The following is a 23,679-nucleotide window of genomic DNA, read 5'->3' as shown; positions in this document are numbered from 1 at the left end:
ATTTTGGTATACAGTGTTAGATATTGGTCTATGCTCAGTTTCTGTCATACTATAATCCAGTTTTCCCAGCAGTTTTTGTCAAATAGTGAGTTCTTATCCCCAAAACTGGGGTCTTTGGATTTATCAAAAAGTAGATTACTATAGTCATTGACTGCTGAGAACCTCATTCATTTGATTTCTTCAGAAGGAATTATTCCTTCAACTCTTTCAGATGTATTCTCTACCTTTTCTATCTTGCCCCCACTTCCTTACTCTTCTCTCTATAATCCATATTTTTTTCCTTCTCTTTTAAAAATATTTCAATGAATTAATATCATTATTTACCACTTATTTCCTGTACTCTCTTGATAAACTTGTCATATCCTGTGGGCCGTACAAATACCCCAGGTTGTGAAGCCCTAATAAAGGGCTTGTTGTTGCTTATACCATCAGGAAATTGCTGGGCAGAGGCCTAGAGTTGTGGTTTCTGCCACTTGCCCCTTAGAACCTCCTTAAGGACTATGGTTATCTCTTCCCTCAAAAACTGGTACAAAGAGGTGGAGCTGTACCTTGGCTGGCTAACTTGGGGCGGGGGGAGAGAGGGGAGGAGAAAGGGTATGGGGGGGGGTAGGGTGGTGGCAGAGGGGGAATGACACCAGGGACATTCTTACTATCCATGAAACTTTCCTCTGAGAAGTATTCCTTACAGTTATGCCTTTCCTGAAACTTTTCTCTTTTTTTGCCTTTTCTCTTACCTTATTTTGACCTAATCCCTTTGAGGGTTGTGTGTGCATATACATGTACACATATATGTATGCATACATGTGTGTGCATGTATGTGTGCCTTCCATTGTATATAGACAAGAATGTGGTATATGTATATCTACCTATATGTTACTGTCACATTTGCACTGTACAACATATATACATAAATTGTGTAAATACATGCACACACAAATATATATTTAGGCATGCATGTATGTATGCATGTGCATGTAGATATTGTGTGCATGTGTGCGTGTGTATGTATGCATATATTATATATTACGTTCATTTTATATAGTGTATATAGTACATATATTATGTTCACTTTATATATTTATATAGTATATATTATACTCACTTTACTAGTGTAAGTACTGAGGTAACAGTCTGTAGTGTTAGGACCAAGGTTAGGTAACCCTGAATAAATCTTGGTCTAGAATTGAGTTGGTCCAACTTCCTCCTTTGCTGTGTCCTTCCCATCTCCCTCCCCTTCTCCCCCAGTGTTTCCTGGGCTATAAAACAGGGATAATCAGCTGCCCCCTTTCTTTTCTCTGCCCCTCCTCCTACTATTTCCGGGGTGGTTTTAGCTTCGAGGAGATGATGACACAGAGAAGGGCTGGGGCCCGGGGCTGCGGATGAGGTCAAGGTATCATTAGTTTGTCTGGCTCCTCTAGGATTAGAGCTTCCTCGTGGCTGTGGGACTCGAGATTCTCCCCCAGCCCTCCTTGTCCTCCTACACTAGCCCGGAATGTCTCCAGAAATCAACTTTCTGGCCCACTTTAGACCCTGGTTTCTTCTGTAAAATGGGAAACGTTCTCTTTGGCTCTTGAGGCAGGGGAGTGAGAGTAGCATGAGGTCATAGGAATGCTCTCCCAGGGTGTGTCAGTATACCTGGCCCATTCTTTATTTGGTCAATGAGCATTTATTAGGCACTCACTATGTGCCAGGCTAAGCTAAGCCAAACAAAAGAAATCAAAACACACCATCCTCGCCCCAGTCCTTGTGCTCAGAGCGTACTTTGTAATAGGATGCATGCCTATGCATGAGATTTGTTGATCACGGGGATGAAGTTGGTGCATTGGCTCCATGGATTTCTATGGAACTGAGCTCCAACTGTGACCTCTCAGGTTCTATAGGCTAACCCTTCTTTGAAATGGGGAAATAGATGTACGAGAGGGACCTCTCCAGTGGAGAGATGCCAGTGGCTGCCTGTGTCCATGTACCAAAGAAGGTGGCCAAACTGGATAACTCCATGGGATCTGAGCAAAGTAGGAACTGTGGAAGAGAATTGGATGTTCGGTGATGACCCAAGAATGGATGGTGCTGAGGTTGGCAGAATGAGCTCTTTGATGTGTGAGGGCAGCCAGGGAAGAGGTGTTGAGTCTCTAATAAAAGGTGCCCCTGGGGGGGAGTCCCTAAACACTATCCTTGCTAGTCTGGTCACCTGTAATTGCCTTCTTTCCCAGGCAGGAGCCTACAAATAGGAATACCCCTGTCCATTGGCTATCACAACTGAGAAGCTAACCTAGTGGTAAGTGTTCTGGGTTGGGAGTGAGGTGAGGTGGTTTGTGGAGAATTCTTTCTTTCTCCATACTACCACCAGACTCATAATTGTGGACAAGGGATTCCATGGGGTGTGAGGGGGGGAGGGAGAGCAATTGATTGCCCTAGTGGGGACAAACTTAGAGAAGGGGTTGGGGATATGGAGAGGATGGTCTTAGAGAACATCTGTCCAGACTTCCCTGAGAGAAGATAAGTTCTTTGAGATCAGAAAATATTTTGGGTTTTGTCTTTGTATTTTCTGAGCCTGGCATAGTACCAGGCACGTAGGAATTAGGGATAAGGAAGGGGGCAGACACGGGATCTGTGATTTCATTAACACAGGGAATACACCTTCTCATCTTAGAGAAATGCTTAGAACACTGAGATGTTAAGTGACTTACCAGGATGTGTCTGAGATAGGTATTGAACTCAGGTCTTTCTGGCTTTACCTATAACATGTCACCTTTCAGGTTGCCTGGTACATACCAAACAATTAATACTTATTGATCATGCTTGAGATCTCAGGGTACAGTGAGGAGAGTTGTGAAAAAGACTTGGGTTTGGTGGCCAGTGCTCAGGGACAGCAGTTGCCTTCAGATAGCTCCCTCTGCTTTCTTTCCCTGTTCAGTTAGGGAGAGCTCAGTGATAGGTTGAGATAGATTTGTGAACTCCCTGGCTAGAGTTTGGAGAGATTGAGACAGATTTGTGAACTCCCTGGCTAGAGTTTGGAGAGGCTGGCTGAGGGGATATGGGGCTGGTCCAAGCAATTCCTGAGGCTCACCCTCCCTTCCCCCTCTAACTCAGCCTTTCCTCTAGGTTCTAGGATATCCCCCATATGCTGGCAATGGAAAGACCCTGCTCCCACCTAGCCAGTGACTATAATCTTACTATCGATCCCCTCTACAGAAGTTAGCAAATGGGCCAGATTAGGAAAGGGTGAGAAGGCTTATGGTGCTAGGCTGTTTATCAGAGAAATCTCTCTCCCCCTTAGGGAGCAGGGTATGAGTCACCTTACACGAATGGAAATGACTACTACTTTCCTGGCTGGCTTTGGGGTTTCCTGGCCTGGTATTGGTAAAATGGTTATCCCCCGAAGGATTTCCCAGTTGGGGAGTCATCCTTTAATGTGGTCTGGGAAGGATGGCCTCATGCAGGAACCCATCTCCCAAGACTCCCTCAAAGCTGCTCTAGTCAGGATAGTTCCCCCACATGGTATGGACTCTGAAGGGGTATCTTAGGTCTAGAAGGGACCTTAGAAGATCTGTTCTAGTATCCTGTATTCAGGTAGGTAAAGTATTATTATTCATAATTCAGATATAAGGCCGTTGAGACCCAGGAAGGTTGTGACTTGCCCAAGAGAGGAGAGGGAGGAAGACTAGAGCGTCATCTCTAGTTGCCCTGTATGAGAATCTTTTCATTGCACCATTCTACCTTTCATGAGGCTGGAAAGGGAACAATGAGGAAGAAGGACAGACTTTGGGGATCCCCTAATTCTTGCTCATTCTTTGGTTATTATTTCCAGAACCTGAGGGTGAAACATTAGTGGGTTTCAACACCTCCAATACCCTCTTTGATCAGCCCTTCCTTGGGGAGATGGGTGATGTTTTATTTATTTATATTAGTTTTCAACATTCATTTCCACAAGATTTTGAGTTCTAAATTTTCTCCACATCTCTCCCCTACCCTCACCTTAAGATGGCAAGCATACTGATTACCCCTACTTTTGTATTCTTTCTCTTCTATCCCCCTCATCCCTCCTTACTCACTTTCCCCTTACTTTCTTGTAGGGCAAGATGGATTGCTATAACCCATTGCCTGTATATTTTATTTCCCGGTTGCATGTAGAAACAATTTTTTAACATTTGTTGGGGAGATGGGTGATGTGAGGCTCCTATTGGGATGAGGTCTCCACAAGGCAAAAACTGCTAGATTTGGGGGAGGTAGGGCCCCATGAGTTAGAAAGACTCATCTTTGTGAGTTCAAATCTGGTCTCAGACACTTCTTAGCTGTGTGTCCCTGGGAAATCACTTAACCCTGTTGGCCTCAGTTTCCTCACCTGTAAAATGAGCTAGAGAAGGAAATAGCAAACCACTCCAGTGTCTTTGCCGAAGAAAACCCCGAATAGGGTCATCAAGAGTCAGATATGACTCAAATGACTGAACAACAAAAGGGTTAAGGTCTCTAATGGAGTCAGTTCCCTAAAGCCATGAACCAGACCCCTTTATAAGTGGTAGGGCCATGGGGGTAGGCAGAATAGAGGCAGAGATCACACAATCATTGAAACTGAGCTGGAAGAGACCTCAGAAGTCATTTAGGTTCACGCCTACCTGAGCAGTAACACCTCCAAAACACCTATGATAAGAAATTGGGTTAGATTTCCTTTCAGCTCTGACTCTCTGATCTTCAGTAATTCTTATGGCTTCTGCCTGAATCCCTCCAATGCCTCATAGTTCCAGTCTGTCTGGATCTTATTGGATCCCAATCCTGTTATTTAACACGTTGGTGTCCAACTCAAATAGAAAAAGGTAGGATCAATAAACTATACATTGAAGATCCCTGCAGGCCATATATTAATTTAGAAGATCCCCTATTAACATTATTTATGTCTTATTGTATTTCTATTTATTTTGTTAAATATTTCCCAATTACATTTATTTTTAAAGCAAGTGAGGTTAAGTGACTTGCCCAGGGTCACAAAGCTAGAAAATGTCTGAGGCTAGATTTGAACTCAGGTCCTCCTGACTATAAGGCTGGTACTCTAGCCACTGTACCACCTAGCTGCCCCTTCAATTACATTTCAATTTTGTTCAGGTCACACTTGAGAGGATTGTGGACCTCATGTCATCCTGGGATGTGTGCTTGACACCTCTGCTCTCACATATTAACTATTAATTCCCAACTTAGTGCTATTTGCAAAGTTGTTAAGCTTGCAGTCTATACTTTTGTCTGTTATTATAAAATATATGAAAAAAATAAGTCTAATATACTTCCTATCTCTACCTGCTACTTTCCAGCTGATGAATTTATTTAACTACATAGGTTCATAGGTATATAGATTTGGAGTTGGATTTTTAGAAACCATCTAATCCAAACCCCTCATTTTACAAATGAGGAAACTGAGGCTCAGAGTAGTTAAGAGGTTAAGGTACTTGTCCAAGGTTACATAGATAGTAAATGACAGAGACAAGATTCAAACCCAAGTTATGACTCTGAAGTTGGTATTCTCCATTTAGCCATGCTAAGGAAGACTTCATGGAAGTATTTTAGCTTGGTTTTGAAGGAATTTTGATGGGAAGGGAAGGCTATGTAAATAGAACTTCAAACCAAAATGAAATCAGACATTAGGAGGATGAGGGACCCTACAGAAAGAGGGTAGAGGCTGAGGGAGGTAGGTGCAAAGGAGAAACTCAAGGGGACTCTTTTTGGCCTTAATTCTAACATAACTATATGGGGGAGATGGAGAGATGATTAAGATACTATTTCTTCCCTTTTGGAGCATATAGCGTTGTAGGGAAAAATGGTGATTTCTAACTTTCTAAAGTATTTGAGAATATGATGTTATTTAGTTTGTGTTTATGGTTTAAGAGTTTGTGTTAATGTTTTTATCCCTTTCCTAAATGGTAAGCATCATTACAACAGTGACCGTGTTATATCTAGATTGTGTACCTTCTTTAATGCCTTAGCATAAACATTGTACTTAATAAATGTTTGTTGTATCCCATGATATGATATGCATCCATATGCCCTAGCTAGAGAATAATTGTGTCCTCCTTCCCCAAGCGACCATGCCGACATCCTTAGAGCAAGCAGTGGCTGCCATTGTGTGTACCTTCCAGGAGTATGCAGGGCGTGAGGGGGACAAGTTCAAACTCTCCCAATGTGAGCTGAAAGAGTTGCTGCTGAAGGAGCTGCCCACCTTAGCCCCGGTAAAAGGCAATTCGGTTGTGATTGAGGTGGTGGGGTGAGCTTTTACATCTCATGACTTATCATCCCTCGAGCTGGAAATCTGAAGCGGGGATGGGGAGTAGGAGGCAGGATCCATGTTTTACAGATTCCTGGATTAGGAGTCAGGAGAGGCAGGCTATAACCCCAGCTCTGACACTTAATTGTATACCTTGGGCAAATCACTTGACCTCCTCTTACTGAAGCTTAGGGACTCATGTGTTTATTCAAAAGAAAGGCTGGAATGAAATTCATTATGATTGATTTGAAACTCCCCCAAAGTAGGAGTTGCCATCACAATTTAGCATAATACAAAAACACAACATAGAAAACATCATTATGAGAGCAAGTACATTGTGATGAAATGCCCTTTGGAAATAGGTGTGTACTTTGAAGGATGTTTTAAGGCAGAGGGGTTGAACTTGTAGCCAGGGTTGCAAGCATCCCACAAAACTAGCAAATCGAGGCAAAGCAGATTGAAATGTAATTGGGGTGTGATAAAAAAATATATATAATACAATATAGATAATGTTAATTTGTGGGTCTCTAAGTCAATATGTGACCTTCTGGGATCCATTTCTATTTGAATTTGCCACAGCTGTTGCAAGGAAAAAACTTTAAACCTTTTAAGTGCTATATAGATGTGAGGTTATTATTTATTAATGATAATAAATGATAGAACAGAATGAGGGCTGTTTTTAAAAATAAAATTTTGGCATAGTACATTTTTTTTAATACCAGAAAATACAGTTTTTTTTGGTGACAGTTGAGGGAATTTATAGTGTAATCCTTAAAGCCTCCAATGGCTTAGCCATACTCCTGGGGCCTTTTTGAAATATGGTGGACAATCTGCTTAGGGTATACAAATGCCTTGTTCAAGCACTAGACTAGAGCACAGAAAGGACTTCCTATGAGATGTAGTCTTTCTGTACAATGTAGATTAAACAGAACATCTATCTGTCTGAGAGACACTGATGAAAATTATTTGTGTAAGGACATACAGGGGCTCAGGGGAAAAGCTGAGGGACCCAGTTCTCTCAATGTCTAATTCAGTGCTTCTTCTGCTATGTCATTCAAGAAAGTCAGGGGGTTCTTCCTATCTCAATCTTTCTTCTTACTCTCTTCCAAATTTCCTTAGACGAAGCTCCGGGAGTGTGACTACAATACTTTCTTGAGTGCGTTGGATACAAACAAGGACTGTGAAGTTGATTTCACCGAGTATGTCAGAGCTCTGGCCTGTCTCTGCCTCTACTGCCATGAGTACTTCCGGGACTGTCCCCCTAACCCTCCTTGTCCTTAGTAACCCCATAAGTGGGATGGGTCAGGAATGGGGAACGATAAAGTGAATTGATGCATGGGAAAGAGCTGTAACCTGGGTGTTATGTCCTTTCTACCTGGACATTGTCTTGTAGAGACTGGATGATCACTTGTCTTCTCAGTGGAAAGCCAGGTTGTCCTTTGAGGATGGGTTGGGCCGTTGAGGTCTCCTAATCTAGACATTCCTTGATCTGTCTCAGCTTTCAGTTTGATTTATGACCCTTAGGAAATTTCCCTTCTCATCTTCAATCTCTTGGTCTTCCCCTTAGGCCTGTGGTGTTCTATTATAATTGGAAAATACACCATTGGGGAGGTAAAGAGAAGACATAGAAAGATGGAGGGGTTAGCAGGAACATGGTACTAGGGATGAAATTCCTTTCATTGTTAAAGGGCCCGCCATTGTGAATGATCGCTCAATAAAAATGGCTGTTGTTCCAGCTCCCTTTGGGATGGTTTGGTTGTCTTTTTTTTTTTTAATGTATTTATTTTTACTTCACAACATTCAGTTCCACAAGCTTTTGAGTTCCAAATTTTCTCTCCCTCCCCAAGATGGCATGAAACCTGATATAGGCTCTACATATACATTCACATGAAACATTTTCACACTTGTCATGTTGGGTTTGGTTATTCTTAAAAGGGAATGGGGCATTAGGGCTGGGGCTGGGCTTCTTTTGTTATTGAACCCCCACCATTGTGTCTAATACCCCAAATTTCAGTTGTCCTCCTAAGGAACTGGGATCCCCTGAGGCCTGTGAAGAAAAGCTGAGGGGGTATTTGGAGAACTTGTTAATATTACTAGACAGGAAAAGATACCTTTATGTTCTCAGTCTCACCATCTCTAGAGGAAGGAGGATCTGGAAGAAGAGGAAGTGGTTTTGAAACTGCAGCAAGAGATTTGTGGTTAGATCTGAGAATGGAGAGTATGCACACTAGATGGAGGTTGGGCCCTTAGAGCATTTAGAGCAGAGGGTCAGATTTCAAGGGGTCCAGTGAATTTGGATGGGGAAAAAATTACATCTTTCCTTTTACTAATCTCTAACTGAAATTTAGCATTTCCTTCAATCATTTAAATCATATTATTCTGAAGAAAGACTTCAGCAGACTGCTAAAGGGGTCCATGGCACCAAAGCCAAGGTTAACAGCCCCTGAACTGGAGGCTTTCCCTCTCTGGGGGTCTTTGAGAGAGAGGTACTGGGGCTGGGCTAGAGAGGGAGGCTGTGAGGGGCACGGCTGAGGCCCTTCTCAAATCTGGGTTCAGGAGGGCCGCTGGCTTCCAATGCTTCCACAATAGAACACAAGGGAGGTAGAGGGTAGAGCCTGGGTGGGGCTGCCCGTTCTTAGCCTGGGGCTGTGGGGAGCTGAAAGGGCTGAAATGGCAGCACTAATAGGATTACGGTTGATGGCCTATCTGCTTTCTTTTCCCTTTCTGGTATACCCCTCCCACCCCAGCCCAGAGTCAGGGGACAGCATCCTGGGGAGATACCCCTGTGTCCTAGTCTGATAACTGATTATTGAACCTTTGAAGATACTTTATCCCTACTCCCATCTCCAGATATGTAATCTCACGATGACTTCTTCAACATCCAAGTGTCCTTGTATCTTGTATGTTCATGTGTCCCCCTCCATTCTGCCACCCTGCCTCACCCCCATATTCGGTCTCATGGGTTCTCTTTTCCTCGATCCCTGTCACTTAGTCTTGTCCTAGGCACTCAGGTGTCTCTCTTTACCTGCTCCAGTCTCATTCTGGGCACTCACGTGTCCCTCTCTGCTCCTGTCTCATTCCAGATGATTGTGGGTTCACCCCACCCCCACCCCATCCCTGACAATCAGCCCCATCACAGACACGCATGTGTTCCCCTTCCTTCCTTCGTCCCCTATACTTGGGCTCGTCCCAGGCACTCAGCCACAAACTCCAGGGGATAAGAGTACTTGGAGATATTTTTCTTTCCATGGAGTATTTCCCAAGCATTCTCCAAGTCTTTTTTTCTGTAGTTAGCCTGGCATCCACTATCCTTCACACATATATCCTGCTATGGCTAAGAGAGCCACACCCTCAGCACAGCCCTGCTTCCCATGAGCAGAGGGACTAGGTGGCCCCCTCTCTCACACCAGATCAGTCCCGTGCCCTGGGTCTTTCTTCCTTCCGTTCTAGAAGATTCTTAGCTTTGCAGGAATTTTCCATCCTCGTGCACTCCCCTCCCCTTTCCCCTGCAATTTAACAAAGACTGTATATCCCCCTCTTATTTTAGTCCCTCCTACAAGGTGGGGTTGGGACCCTACCCACTCCTTCAGATTGGGGGCTCAATGCCTATGGGTAGTGTTTGGCTCTACTTTCAGGGTCCTCTCCCTCTGATGGGGGGGAGTAGTCACAGAAAATCATCCCCATATTAGTGCCTCATCTTGTGTAAGCTCTGCTCACCCACCAGCCAACGTGAGCTAGGAGGTGGAAGAGGCCTTGCTATTGGTCTTCTCTGACCCAGCATCAGGGAGGGGGTGTCCCAGCTCCCCTCCGCCCCTTGCCACAGGCAGGGTTTGGCTGGGGGTATAAATAGGCCGTGGCTCAGCCCTCCCCACTGTGTCCCTCTCTCTCTCCCCTCTCTGCATTTCCTCTCTGGTTGGTTTGGTGAGTTGTGGTTGACTTGGCGGGGGATGTGGGTGACAGGATGATAGGGCCTAGTAGACAGGGGAGGCTGAGTGGGGGCCAGATGTGGGAAGTAGATCCAGATGTGAGGGTCCTACAGAGAGGCTCTGAGGAGGGAGTGGTGAAGAGGGGCAGGTGATTCAGGATTAGTTGCAGAGAGATAGATAGCAGGGTGGGGTGGAGAGATTGCAATACCAAATGGCTTGGAATGCTATTTACATGCCGTATATTACATTTCTGCACCTGTCTGTGTCTGGGGCGTGGTCATGTGTTTCATACATGTACATATGTACATATGGAGCAGCTGATGGCTTGATCTGGGCTTCTCTTCTGTCCACATCTTCCCCACTTTTGATCTCTCTCCCTGTCAGAGGGATAACTCCCACCCTCTCTGTCCACATCTCTTCCTCCTCCTCCTCTCCTTCCCAACTCACCCTCCCCTCTGCTTGGCTGTTTTTTTCCATTGTCAGTCCCAGGGCAAGTCTCCAGAAGCGACCGCCCACTCTTGTGCACAGAGCAGAAGAATGGGCTGGGGAGGGCTGAGCTTTGGGGAATGTGTGAGTGAGTGAGAGAGAGAGAGCTGGGTGGAAAAACCAAGCTGGAGATTACCATTGCTGGCTTGTTGTTGTTGTGGTACTGGGCACTGAGAGGAGTCTACTAGGGTGGGGCAGGCATCGCAGAAACAACTTCCTAGGGCGACCAGGGGAGGGAAAGAAACTAGAGAGGGAACTTCAGGGCAACAGTTCTGTGCAGGGAGGTGGGGACAGAGGACTGGTTTAAAAAATGATCTGCGATGTGTCCTAAACTTAACTGGTTGCAGTGTTAGATTTTTCTCTGGTCCCTAAAGAGGTGCAATGTGCCTGGGGTGGGGTAGGGCACAGGAAGACCTGGGCCCTACCCTGCCTCAGTTTCCCCACATAGGTGGTTCTGGGAAGATCTCTTGGTTGGCAGCCCCTTACATGGGGAAACTGAGTCAGGGTGGGGTTAGGCATTCTTCAATCTTTTTGTGTTCCCTCAGGCATGGGGGTGGGGGTTACTGATTGCAATATGAATTGCCAGTCCCAAGTCTAAGGACTCCTTGGCCTTCTTTGGGAGCTTCTTCTCTTTATTATCTTTCCCTGCTTGGGCCAAGACTAATTTCTCTGTCCTATCTGTGTCTATGTTTTAGTGTTAGAACAGCCAGAGGTGACAGTCAGGGTGCACCCAGAAACGGGCCTGTGTGTGGCTGGGTGCTGTAAATCCTACCCTATTCATGCTTTGCTCTGAGAGGAACCCAGAATTCAGTGTCCAGGGAGGTGTCCAGAATAGTCCAATGTTGAGGGCAGGAACTGGGACCTTGGCAGTCCTAGAAGAGTTCAGAGGGTGGGGTGGGATACTGATGTTTATGCTTCTTTGGTATCTGTAAAGTGAGGATGTCAGACTAGTTTTAGTGTTTCCCAGCTTCTTTGAGTAGGTAGACCTCTTTTTAATGTAAAAAAATTTCTAGGCCCTCCCCCTACCTCATTATAGTAAAAATATAGAATATATAGAAAATATAGGAAAAAAATAGAATTAGCATAAGTTGATTTAGAGAATAGCAAGAATTCAACAACACTTTTGAATGTGCTTCCTACAAATGGAAAATTGTAAGATGTGTAAGATTTTTATTTTACTTACCTATTATATATTATCACATATTGATAATATATAACATATAGTATATATGTTGAGTCATTGCAATTACTCAAAGTCCATAGACAGGGAACGGCTGAAACTTAACAGATGAGCACTAAGGCCTCTTATCTATGTCCAGAGAAAGGAAGTACTTTTTTTATGGTCACACTGGTAATAAACTAGAATTCAAATCCAGATCTTTTGGCTCCAGATCCAGGGCACTTTCCACTTCATCATACTCTTTCCTAAGTGAGTTAAATTCTGATGGCTCACCTCCAGAAGGGCAGCAGCCAGTTGATGATCCTTTTTGGGCCACCATGGCAGTGCCCTAAGACCATCCATTAAGGAATAAAAGGTTGTCTATACTGGGAGCCATATCTAGGGTGGGGCATCCCAGCTGTTGCCTCAGGTCCTTCAGATGGATACAAATAACTGAGTCTAGAACCTCAATAAGAAGAATAATGAGTTAAAACAGAAAAATTACTAGTATGGGTTTCCTCTTAGACTTCCTTTCCCTTCCTCTAACCCTCCAAATGAATCTGTCTTCAAAAGGTGCCGATTTGAAGGCACTTTTCTGGCTGCTCTCCCCATGGTTGGGTTTTGAGAAGCTTATTCTGGTCTAGAAAGATGCTGGTTTCTGTTGTTTCTATAGGGATCAGTCACTATTCATGCTGGTGGAACTGAATGAACTCATCATTGGGGGGGGGGTCCCTGAATAGATGATATCATGATTCTTGAAGTTCCACATCCACTCCTCCCCAAATCGAGGGCGTCTTCACTTGCTCTCTCTTTGTAGGTGCCCCTTCAGACAGCATCATGACAAGTCCTCTGGAAAAGGCTCTGGATGTGATGGTGGCCACTTTCCACAAGTACTCTGGGAAAGAGGGAGACAAGTTCAAACTCAACAAAACAGAGCTGAAGGAGCTGGTGACAAGGGAGCTCCCCAGCTTCTTGGGGGTGAGTAGCATGTCTGTGCGCAGTGGAATCCATAGATCTGCTGCTCCTGCTGCCATCTCTCCTGCCACTCGAGATGCTTGGTGACTACATATCCTCATCTAACTATTCTAATTAATTATAATATTATTATAGCTAATTATTGTAGAGGAAATATTTTTAACCTAGGGTTGGTGAACTATATTTTTATATTTATATTCTTTTATGTGTATATATAATAATATATTTTAATATTTATGCTTATAGTACTATATTTTATATATTATATAATTTTATATTTGTATTTAAATATCATTGGTTTCTTTGGTAATACTATGTATTTAATTTTATGTATCTCAAAATGCACTGAGTCTGGAGTCAGGAAGACCTGAGTTCAAGCCTCCTATGAATTCAGCATCATATATTTCCTAGCTATGTGACCCCGGGCAAGTCACTTAATCTCTGTCTGCCTCAGTTTCCCCAACTGTAAAATGAGTATCATAAAAACACCTACTTCCCAGGGTTGTTTTGAGGATCAAATGAAGTTAATATTTGTAAAACCCCTGGCACATAGTAGGCATTTAATAAATGTTTGTTCCCTTCTCTTCCTTTGATTGTAAAATAAGGGGATTGGACTGGAAGGCCTTTTAGGGCCCTTCCTGCCTTAATTCCAGGATGCTGTGCTCCTTTGATGAGGTGGTGGGCTCCTTTTTGGGGAACTGTCACATCACCTCTTTTCTCCTTCCTCCTCTTCCAGAAAAAGACAGATGAGGCTGCCTTTCAGAAGCTCATGAGCAACCTGGACAATAACAGGGATAATGAGGTCGACTTCCAGGAGTACTCAGTCTTCTTGTCCTGCATTGCCATGATGTGCAATGAATTCTTTGAGGGCTATGCTGACAAGCTGCCCAGGAAGAAATAAGGGGGAGCATTGGTGATGCTAGGGGATGGGAGAGGGAAAAGAGGGAAGCTCCTGTTGGGGGTGGGGGTGGGGAATCTGGGGAGGAGCTACAGGGTCATAGTATCCTTATAGAGCCTGAGGTGGGCACATTACTATCTTGGGTGATGCTGGAGCACACCCAGGTCACTGAGTAGAGTCAATAAAGGTTTATTGCAACAATATCTGCTGCTGTTTGGGGAGTCTTTTTTGGTGGGTCCTGGGTGGATCAGTGGCTTGGTTCCCCAATAAAGAGAGTGGAGAGGCAGAGAGATCTGCATAGTCTCCCTGGAGCTTACTTTAGGGGCTTTTAAAATTTTGGTGGAGGCTGATGTGAGTTGTCAGGGGTGGGGTTTGGGGAGGAGGGACTCAAGGAGGAGGAGTATTGGGAACAAGTACCCAAATGCAGATGGTTCACTGGCACCAGTGCCACTCTTCCCATCTCATTCCTGTCTCAATGCTCTTTCCATAGTATCCCTAAGAACTTTTGGGTAGCGTGGGAATGAGCCACAAGAGGTGGAAAACCTCTAGAGCACAGAAAATATTCTATAATTCTGAGACAATTCTTTTAGGCAAATGGTGTGAATATTAGTAACCTCATTTTGCAGATCAGGAAACTGAGGTTTGGAGAGGTCACAAGATCATAAGATCACAAATTCAGAATTGTAAGGTCACATAGCTAGGGAGAGTACCAGAAAAATAAAAAACCATAGTCCTGAAGAACCACCATAAATTAGACACATAGAGAGAGATTTCAATACAACTTTTGCTCTCTTGAGTTCTCTATGTTGCCACCATCCCCCTTTGTCAACATCCTCTTCTAACTCAGGGTGATATTGGATATCACATCTGTTCTTTGTTCTGGGTGTGGTAGGTTGTTGAGGAGTCCTTGGGGGTGGTGGATGTTGGGAGTCAGGAGAAACCCTGATTGGAGGGTGGGGAGAGGAGGAGGAGAGTGTGCAGAAGATAGCTATTTCCCAGCATGCCCTTGGGCTTTCATTTGAGATAGAAAAGGAGGAATGGAAGTAAAAATTTTCATCTACTTAGTTCCCTGCCTATACTGCTAACCTTGCCCCTTCCTTCACTCTAACATTTGCTCTGAATCATAGAAATGCTTAACCCTTTCCCAACTAAAGCAAGAGCAGAAGGGGACATGAGCCAGGGATGTTCCAAGTGATACCAGAAGGGGACGTGGAACAACATTCCTGGAAATTGTCTTGGGATGAGATTTCTATCCTGGAAATTAATCCTGGAATTGTGTGCCAGCTGAGAGGGAGGTCAGCTGAGAGGTCAGAAGGGGAGGATAAAAAGAAATCAGAGAAAAATTCCCAATGGAACAAGTTAGAGAAGAGTCACAGGATTGTAGGAACTAGGGCTTAAATACCCTTAAAGATTATCTGGTCCAGCCTCCTCATTTTAGAGATGAGGAAACTGAATCTTAGAGAGGGTGAAGAGAGACAGGGAATTTTGAGGTTGGAGTCAGCTGGGATGGGGAAAGAGCATTAACTGCAGTATAAGGGATTATGGTTAGAAATAAGGAAGCCTGAGGCCCATTGGACATCACATGGGGACCCAGAGGATGTTACAAGGAGGGCTTTGTTTTACTTTCTGATTCTGGGTTAAGGATTTTCCTGTCTGAAGTTTGGGGGCTGAGGGGACATCTCAGCAATTTCTCCATTTTCCTTGCTATAATTTTTTCCCCTTTTCCCCACCTTAAGCATGGGAGGATGGATGACTCTGATATGTCTTTCCAGAATCCTCCCTTAGTGTTTAGCATTTAACAATAAAGGTTTAAGATCCTGTTGTCACATTTATGGGTATGGTCTCCTTCACCCCTTCCTTTCCTCTTCTACCAGAGATGCTGTTGCACCTGGCCAACCCTTCCTCAGCCTCACCAACCCACCCTTTTGCATCATTCTGTTTCTAAACTGTGCTTCGGAAACTCCTATCACCAAGCAACTAATCCCTGGTCTCCCTCTCTAGTCCTGGTGCCTGACCCCTGGGAGTGAAAGGCCAAGGGAGGAGGAGAGGACTGGCAAGAGAGGAGCAAGGGACTAATCAAGATAGCTGCTTCTCATGCCTGCTTTCTCCCTGACCTCCAACATTCAAATTTTTTTTTCTCCTTCCCCCAATCTTGTCCCACTCTAAATCTTTTTACCCTGTTCCAGAGACCCTGTCTAAGTTTAGGTAGGACTGACTATTCTGATACCCTGTTTGGTAGTTGGGCTCCCATCCTGGCACTCAGCCTTTATTTATGATAATCCACATATCCTTATCCCCATAATGTCTTCTCGCTTCTGATACAAGACATTTCTTTTAATAAAGTCTTAATTAAATAAAGACTTAATAAGTCATGGTAGGGTTAGGAAAACCAAACCAAATCAAACCAAAAAAATTACAACTTTTAGAAAACTTCAAGGGGCAGCTAGGTGGCACAGTGAGTAGAACACTGGTTCTGGACTCAGGAGGACCTGAGTTCCAATCCAGCCTCAGACACTTAACACTTACTAGCTGCATGACCTTGGGCAAGTCACTTAACCCAATTGCCCTGCCTTCCCCCTTCCAAAAAGACAAGATATCTTTTTCCCCTCAAAAAAGAAAAGAAAAAACTTCAGCTCTATGGTCAGCCTTCAAGGCATCACTCTGGCCTCAGTTTCCTTATCTGTAAAATGAACTGGAGGAGGAAATAGCAAACCACTCCAGTATCTCTGCCAAGGAAGCCCCAAATGGGTTCATGAAGAGTTGGACACGACAGAAGAATGACTGAACAACAACAATAGTGAAATATTAGAGGGTTGGTCCAGGTTAGCTTAGAGGTCTCTTCCTACTCTAAAATTTATGCTTCTATAATTCTGAGACAATCCTGTCAGGTAAAAGGTGCAAATATTATTATCCTCATTTTGCAGATCAGGAAGCTGAGGCTTGGAGAGGCCACAAGATCACAGGATCATAGATACAGAACTGTAAGGTCATTTAGCTAATAAATATCACGGCCAATATCCTGTCAGGGTCTATACCTGACATCAGGGTAAGCCCTTTTCCCCACTGCACCTTGATGTGACTCACTGTGACTGACTCAGGAGAGAAGCCCAATAGGGCACATGCCAGTCGGAGCCTGGTCTCCTCTTTCTACCCAGCTTGTAAACAAAGGAATAGCCATGGGGTCCTTGCTTCCTCCTCCCAGGAGGCCTAGGCCCAAGCCGTTCTGTGTTTCCTTCTCCTTCTCATTGGCCCTTTCCCATCTTGAGCTCCCTGGAGTCTAAACAAAGCTAATAAAGCTAGAGAGTAAGTAGGGGTTCTGTTTCTTCCCATCTCCTCAGATTCACAGGTTGCTTTGGCTTAACTGGGTGAGTCTCCACTTAACGTCCTCAGCTTGGCTTGGGTGGCTGGCTATATGGAGGGCAAGGGTTTTTTCTAGGAGACTTACAGGACAGAGGGGTTAGTGTTCAGAGGATGGGAGGCTAGAGGCAGCTAACCCTGTTTAGTAGGAAAAAGAGCTTGGATTTGGGGTCAGGAGATGCAGGATCATTTGAGGCTCTGATGATTAGTAGGTGCATGATTCTGGGCAAACAGCTTCTACTTTTCTGAACCTCCTCTGCAAAATGGGGATAAACTATTGCTAAATGCCCAAGTTTTTTTTTTTTTAAGCAACTGGGGTTAAGTAAATTGCTCAAGGTTATTTTGTGTGGGTGTTAAGTATCTGAGGGCCAGTTATTTTGTGTGGGTGTTAAGTATCTGAGGCCTGAACCCCCGGGTCTCCCAATGATGGGCCCTTATTTATGATAATCCACATATCCTTATCCCCATAATGTCTTCTTGCCTCTGATACCAAGACCCCTTACTCACTGTGCCACCTGGCCGCCCCTAAATGCCCAAGTTTTACAAAGACAAGAACAAAGGTTCAGACAAGTGAAGTGACTTCAGAGCCTAAGGTCACACAGTTAATTAGCAACAGATCTGGGCCAAGACTGGCTGAGTGAGGTCTAAGAGAAAAGGGGAGGGTTGGGGGTGATGGGGGTGAAGAAATAGAGAGGAGGGAGCCAGGTAGGCACAAGTTGGAAATAGGAGGGATCTTTTGGGTACTGTCAGTATAGGGGGGAACTCTCCCTCCTGTAACCCCAGAGAGCCTTTCTATTCTAGCTCATTGACTCAGCTTCTTTGGGGAAATCACCACCTCCCCAGAGGGGAAGTGATTTTCAAGCCTGAGCCATGGCAACTAGACAAACCCTTTGCTTTCTCCTTTCCCTGGGGTTTGCTTTGCTTCTCCCCTGGCCCAAGGTGACGGAATCAGGGACCTCCACTTCCAGACTTCTGGAGAGGCCATTCCCCCACTTGGAAATGACCTTCCCTTGGAGAATTCCCCTGGTTCTCTGTTTTGCTTCTATGCTTACCATAATACTGTATAGTCTAGTTATCTGTTTGGGTCATAGGCTCCTGCTAGAACATGAGACCTGAGGGAGGGGAAAGAGGGAGGAGAGGTGAGAGCCTCTGTCTTATCTCCCCTCATCTTTGTATCTCCAGCATCGGCATAGCACATATATTTTTGGCCTGTTTGTTTTTTGGTCTGGGCTTGTGATTTCATCTGTATGGGAAACAACTCCCTTCAAGAAGCAAATCATCAACTTCTCTGTTAATTGTCATCTTAGAGCAGGAATTCTTAACCTTTTTTTTGTGTCTTGGCCCCCTTTGGGAGATTCTTTCTCAGAATAATATTGCTAAATGCATAAAACCAAATACATAAGATTACAAAGGACACTAGTTACATTGAGAGAGAGTTAACAAAATAAATTTTAAAATAAGTTTGGGGGGGTGTCATTTAAGTAGCACAGTGGATAGAGCACCCGCCTGGAGTCAAGAAGACCTGAGTTCAAATTCAGCCTTAGGCACTTACCAGCTGTGTGACCTTGGGCAAGTCATTTAACCCCAATTGACTAAAAAAAGTTCATGAATCCCAGATTAAGAACTCCTAAGGTTTATAGAATTATCTAGGCAGTATTATGAAATTAAGTGATTTATACAGGGCTTCTATGTGTTAGAGGCAGATCTTTCTGATTCTAAGGCTGGTTCCCTATTTGTCACGATAAACTGCCTCTGCACTTAGTAGGTTTTTTTATATTTATTGAATGATTAAATAAATTAAGGAAAGGTATCTCTCTCCTCCCCTCCTATCCCTTTCACCTCTGACTCCTTTCCTCTCTTCTACCATCCCTTTCCTTAGCCTTTCTTCTAGCTTTCTGTGTCAGAGACAGGAGACCAGTTTGTAAGGTCTGACCACCTTTCCCCTATCTCCTCCCTAGTACTCTCTCTCTTCATTCCTGCTACCTTTGTGCTCATGGTTCAACCAAGGACTTTCTCCTTACCCTGTCCCCCACATCCACTCTTTGCAAAATTCTTGGTTGATGAATCAGAGACCTGGGCATAGATGGGAGGTGACCGAGTAACTCACCTCTTGTACTGGATGGGGCAGGGAGGAAATGGTCATACCCTTATCTCCTCTTTATACTAAAGCTGTCTATTCCTTCTCCGCTTGAGACCATCCCCAGGTTCCCCCCCCCCATCCCACCCCTGCTCCCAATGGGAGACTGCATGCTCCTTTGTCAATCAGTTCCAGTTTTTTACATCCATGGAAGCTGGGGAGTTCTGTCCTTATGTCTTACTTCAGTCTATCCTGCTATAACTGAATCCATTTGTGTGTGAGTGTGTGTGTGTGTGTGTGTGTGTGTGTGTGTGTGTGTGTTTATGAATGTATCCTCTTGGGTTTAGCTTAAATCCCTTAGAATCGTGTCCTTCCCTCCCCTTTCTTTTCTCTTTGTTCTCTAGATCTGAAAGTCTTGTTGGGATGGAGACTCCTCTTGAGAAGGCTCTGACCACCATGGTCACCACTTTCCACAAATATTCAGGAAGGGAGGGCAGCAAATTGACCCTGAGCAGGAGAGAATTGAAGGAGCTGATCAAGAAGGAGCTGTGCTTGGGGGAGGTGAGTATTCTCTCATCTCAAATGAGCTAATGTATGAAGACCTGTGAGGAGACACAGGTAGCACTTTCTAGATGTAAGCTACCATCTCAGGTGGTCTACAAACTTCTACTCTAACCAGATTCAAGACTGATCATTCCCTTTGGACAGAAGCCTGTCCTGAATGTAAGAGGGGAAGCATTCAGGGCAAGAGGAGATAAGACCTGGCCCTGAGGGACCCCTCTCCTCAGTTTGATGAGGAGAGACTCAGTCTCTGCCCTTAAGGGATCTCCCGTCTTAATAGTTTGAGGTGGAGGAAGATTGTGGGTAGTCCCTGAGTTCAGGGACCTCTCTATCTGATGAGGGAGACACAGTCCTGCCTGCAGGAAGCTCCTACTCTGATGGGGAGACATTATTGCTACCTTCTGGGAACTCTAACAGGGGACACAGGATACAACTCTAGACTTCAGATAGAGACCCAAATACAGAAAGATAAAGGCAAATACACCAGTGCTAGAGTGAGGAGGAAGGGATTCAGGGGATCAGGGGTGAGTGGGTTCAGGTGAGTTAGCGAAGGCTTTTTGGAGAGTATTGGGAAGGAAAAGATGGACCGTGCTGGGAGTTATGGCCCATGTAAGATCTGAGATCAGGGAGAAGGAAGTAAGGGTCAGGGAGAACAGAGCAGACAGATTTGGTGGCTTTGGGGGGTCATGGTAGATGAAGTGAAAGAGGATGCTATGAGTGGGAGGGAGGACAAGACTGGGAACCAGGCTAGGAGAGGCCTTGAAGCAAGGCTGAACAGCCTGATTAGATAAGAGATTCAATAGGGAGTCATTAGATTGCATTGATAATAGTACTAACAGGTTCTTCGGGTCTTTTTTACCTAGAGCTAGAAGACCTTTGCCCTTTCCCTGGGGGTGACACACTAATCTTTCCTGCCCTACTCTGCTCCTTCATTGGTTAATCCTATGGTTCCTTTCTTTTTTCCTCCCTCCCTCCTTCCCTCCCTTCCTTCTTCTCTCTGTCTCTGTCTTTTTTTTTCAAACTGCGAACAGGTCAGAACAGGGAACAGTTCACTGGAGGAAGCTTATTCAGTGTAAGAGAGAGAGAGAGAGAGAGAGAGAGAGAGAGAGAGAGAGAGAGAGAGAGAGAGAGAGAGAGAGAGAGTGTGTGTGTGTGTGTGTGTGTGTGTGTATACAATAGTGATGTGACATGGAACACATTGAGCCTCTCTCCTATACCCCTTTAAAAATTCTACTTGGGGATCCTCTTGTATTACTCCTTTCACTTCTTGTCCCACAATGTTGTCTTCCCCCCTTCCCAGAAGGGGCCATACCTAAGAAAATGAAGGATTGGCCTCTAAGATCCTTTCCAGTCCTAGATCTATATTCCTACAATTTATGTGTTTTCTTTTCTGCCAGTCCCTATGGGTTCCTGACTGTGTTCTCCTTACCTTTTCTGTGTTCTGGGGTCCTGGGGAGATGGATGGCAGATAAGTGTCATCTCCATCCTTCTGACAGAGGGTGGCCCAGGCCCAGGCCGTTCCTTAGCTCTATTGTACTGTTCCCAGACCTTTCAAACTCACCAACATTGGATATTATAAGCATTCAGTTATGCATATTGAGAGTGGAAACAGAGGCATGTTGTAATGCCTCATCTGATATAGTGCAAAGAGTTCTAAGCTTAGAGTCATAGGATTTGAATTAAAAACCTGACTGCTACTTACTACCTGAGTAAACTCAGGGAAATCTCTTAAATTCTCTGGGCCTCAGTTTCCTTATCTGTTAAGTTAGGAAAGTAGATTAGATGGTCTCTTCTAGAAGCCAGTTATCTTCCAGGCTAGGCCTCTAGAACAGATCCTTTTTATTAGGTGGTGGAATGTAGTTTATTTTTTTTTTTTAGAGGGCAGTAGACTAGTTTTCTAATCTGAGTTGACTTTGCCTTTCCTGAACACTGGTTGTTTGTGGGTAAACATGGAGCCTGGAGATAGGAATGGAGGGAAGGAGAAAGAGAGAGAGAGAGAGAGAGAGAGAGAGAGAGAGAGAGAGAGAGAGAGAGAGAGAGAGAGAGAGAGAGCGCGCGAGCAAATATGGGTGGGGTCTCTAAAGCTCTTTACCATCTGTCCCCTCTTAGAAAATGCAGGAGAGCGGCATTGATGAACTGATGAAAAGCCTGGACCGGAACAGTGACCAGGAGATTGACTTCAAGGAGTATTCTGTGTTCCTGACCACTTTGTGTATGACCTATAATGACTTCTTCTTGGAAGAAAATAAATAAGTGAATGATAGGCCACTGTCCTGGGTGATAACCTACCTAGTACAGTCTCCTTCCCTTCACTAGGGCCTTCACTCCCGTCCCACCCATCCCCAGTTATTGATAATGGGACTAACAAATCCTCCATGTCTATTTTACTCAGTTAGTAGACCTTTACCCTTTCCCTGGAGGGTACACTTTAATCTTCCCAGTCCTACTCTCTTTCTCTCTTTTTCTCCCCCTTCCTTCCTCACTCCCTCCCTCCCTCCTTCCCTTCTTCACTCCCTCCCTCCCTTCCTTCCTTCCTTGGTCTGAACCTGTGATCTTATGGATATATATCAAATGCAGATCTCCAACTCACCTGTAATTTAGATTTGTAAGAAGCCTGGGAGGCTGTGACTTGCCCACAGAGTTGGTATGTCAGAGGTAGGATTTGAAACCAGTTCTTCCTAATTCCAAAGTGAGCCCTCTCTATCCATTAGACTAGACCATACTGCCTCACTTGCTCTCATTTCTTTTTGAAAATATTTATCAATGCTTTTTTTATCCACCATCATTTCCCAATGAAATTCTCCCTATTAAATGTTTAAATTATTTATTTAGTATTTTATTTTTCCCCAAGTACATGTAATTCTCCCTAAAAGAAACATAGTTAAGAAAAAGCAAAAAAACACATTGGTAGGGACTGACAGTGTATGCCTTATTCTATTAAACAATCAAACAATAATCATTTATTAATGCCGGCTATGTGCCAGACCCGCTATATCTATATTCAGAGGAGTCTGTTGTACAAGAAAGGGAGGTTTGTTTCATCCTCAGTCTGCTGGAATCAAGATTACTCTACCCTCACCCTCCAACTTCCCTTTTCAGAAGCAATTCATTGTCTTTTTCCCTCCTGCAGATAATAAAAGTTTTTCATTTCAAGGTGTTTTGGGGTTGATTGTGACTGAAGGGAGGGAGGCAGGCACTCAGGGCACAGATGTTAGAGGAGGAGGGGGAAGGAGAGGTCTCCTCAGTAACACTGCTTCAATGTTTAAGGGTTACCTGTGCAGATTGCAACCCCTTCTAATTCTTACTGGACAATCTTTAAGAGCTGCTGCGGCCTCATAGACACTCTGAACCATTTGTAGTGTAGAATTGAAATTCCCCAGGTCAAGGACTTTCCATTTCCCAACACCTACCTACCATAGTGCTTGACATGTGATCATAGATGTTAGAGCATGTTTAGAGCTGTTGTTGTTCAGAAACGTCCAAATCTTCATGACCCCATTTGGGGTTTTCTTGGCAGAGATACTATAACGGTTTGCCATTTTCTTCCCAGAGGAAGAAACTGAGGCAAATAGGGTGAAGTGACTTACCCAGGGTCACACAACTCAGAAGTATCTGAGGCCACATTTGAACTTAGGGAGATAAGTCTTCCTGACTCCAGGCCCAGTGCTCTATCCACTGTGCCATCTAGCGGCCCACTGGGAAGTACTTTAGAGGTAAAATCCAGACCCTGGATTGTATAGATGAAGAAATAGAGGCTGAGAGAGATGCCTAGCTAGGGTCATGCAGCATCTGAGGCAGAATTTGAATGAAGGCCTTCCTAACTACAAGTGTAGTATTATATCTGCTGGGCTGAGATGCATGGTAATCACTTAATAAATGTGTGATAAATTAAATTGACCAGTGCTTTCAATGACAATTCTGTTCAATAGACATTTACTAAATGAAACAGTGCTTTGCCCTTAAGGAGCTTGCTAGGGAGATGTTCCATGTTCA

The 23,679-nt window shown here is 44.3% G+C and overlaps 3 protein-coding genes across 4 annotated transcripts; all 3 read left to right on the top strand.

Annotated features, from left to right (window-relative positions):
* The first annotated feature begins 1,301 nt into the window (after positions 1-1,301).
* Positions 1,302-7,988, top strand: S100A3 (S100 calcium binding protein A3). Of its 2 annotated transcripts, XM_069077897.1 has the most exons (4): positions 1,302-1,390; positions 2,211-2,275; positions 6,067-6,212; positions 7,367-7,988. In XM_069077897.1, the coding sequence occupies exons 3-4, from the start codon at positions 6,072-6,074 to the stop codon at positions 7,526-7,528; spliced, it is 303 nt and encodes a 100-aa protein (XP_068933998.1). In that variant the 5' UTR covers positions 1,302-1,390; positions 2,211-2,275; positions 6,067-6,071; the 3' UTR covers positions 7,529-7,988. The 2 variants fall into 2 exon arrangements, with proteins under 2 accessions (XP_068933998.1, XP_068933999.1); XM_069077898.1 differs by lacking the exons at positions 1,302-1,390; positions 2,211-2,275 and adding an exon at positions 3,451-3,570.
* A 2,023-nt stretch (positions 7,989-10,011) lies between these two features.
* LOC138153612 (protein S100-A4) lies at positions 10,012-13,894 on the top strand. Its single transcript, XM_069077876.1, has 3 exons — positions 10,012-10,168; positions 12,636-12,796; positions 13,530-13,894. Exons 2-3 carry the CDS (start codon positions 12,656-12,658, stop codon positions 13,692-13,694), a joined length of 306 nt encoding a protein of 101 aa, XP_068933977.1. The 5' UTR covers positions 10,012-10,168; positions 12,636-12,655; the 3' UTR covers positions 13,695-13,894.
* A 5,643-nt stretch (positions 13,895-19,537) lies between these two features.
* On the top strand, positions 19,538-21,939 carry S100A5 (S100 calcium binding protein A5). Its single transcript, XM_069077835.1, has 2 exons — positions 19,538-19,686; positions 21,796-21,939. Exons 1-2 carry the CDS (start codon positions 19,549-19,551, stop codon positions 21,937-21,939), a joined length of 282 nt encoding a protein of 93 aa, XP_068933936.1. The 5' UTR covers positions 19,538-19,548.
* The last annotated feature ends 1,740 nt before the right edge of the window (positions 21,940-23,679 follow it).

Source organism: Petaurus breviceps, unplaced genomic scaffold, assembly GCF_028583685.1.
Source record: "Petaurus breviceps papuanus isolate PSGF00001 unplaced genomic scaffold, PetGlider_PUasm1.0 91023, whole genome shotgun sequence".
Classification (NCBI taxonomy): domain Eukaryota; kingdom Metazoa; phylum Chordata; class Mammalia; order Diprotodontia; family Petauridae; genus Petaurus; species Petaurus breviceps.
Note: the sequence above shows the minus strand (reverse complement) of the source record. Positions and strands in the feature narration are given on the sequence as shown.

Bases quoted from the DNA above. Each gene is read 5' to 3' on its own strand.
- S100A3 (XM_069077897.1), top strand. From the start codon at position 6,072: ATGCCGACATCCTTAGAGCAAGCAGTGGCTGCCATTGTGTGTACCTTC. The intron at 6,213-7,366 runs GTAAAAGGCAAT...AAATTTCCTTAG, and splicing joins AGCTGCCCACCTTAGCCCCG to ACGAAGCTCCGGGAGTGTGA.
- LOC138153612 (XM_069077876.1), top strand. From the start codon at position 12,656: ATGACAAGTCCTCTGGAAAAGGCTCTGGATGTGATGGTGGCCACTTTC. The intron at 12,797-13,529 runs GTGAGTAGCATG...CTCCTCTTCCAG, and splicing joins AGCTCCCCAGCTTCTTGGGG to AAAAAGACAGATGAGGCTGC.
- S100A5 (XM_069077835.1), top strand. From the start codon at position 19,549: ATGGAGACTCCTCTTGAGAAGGCTCTGACCACCATGGTCACCACTTTC. The intron at 19,687-21,795 runs GTGAGTATTCTC...GTCCCCTCTTAG, and splicing joins AGGAGCTGTGCTTGGGGGAG to AAAATGCAGGAGAGCGGCAT.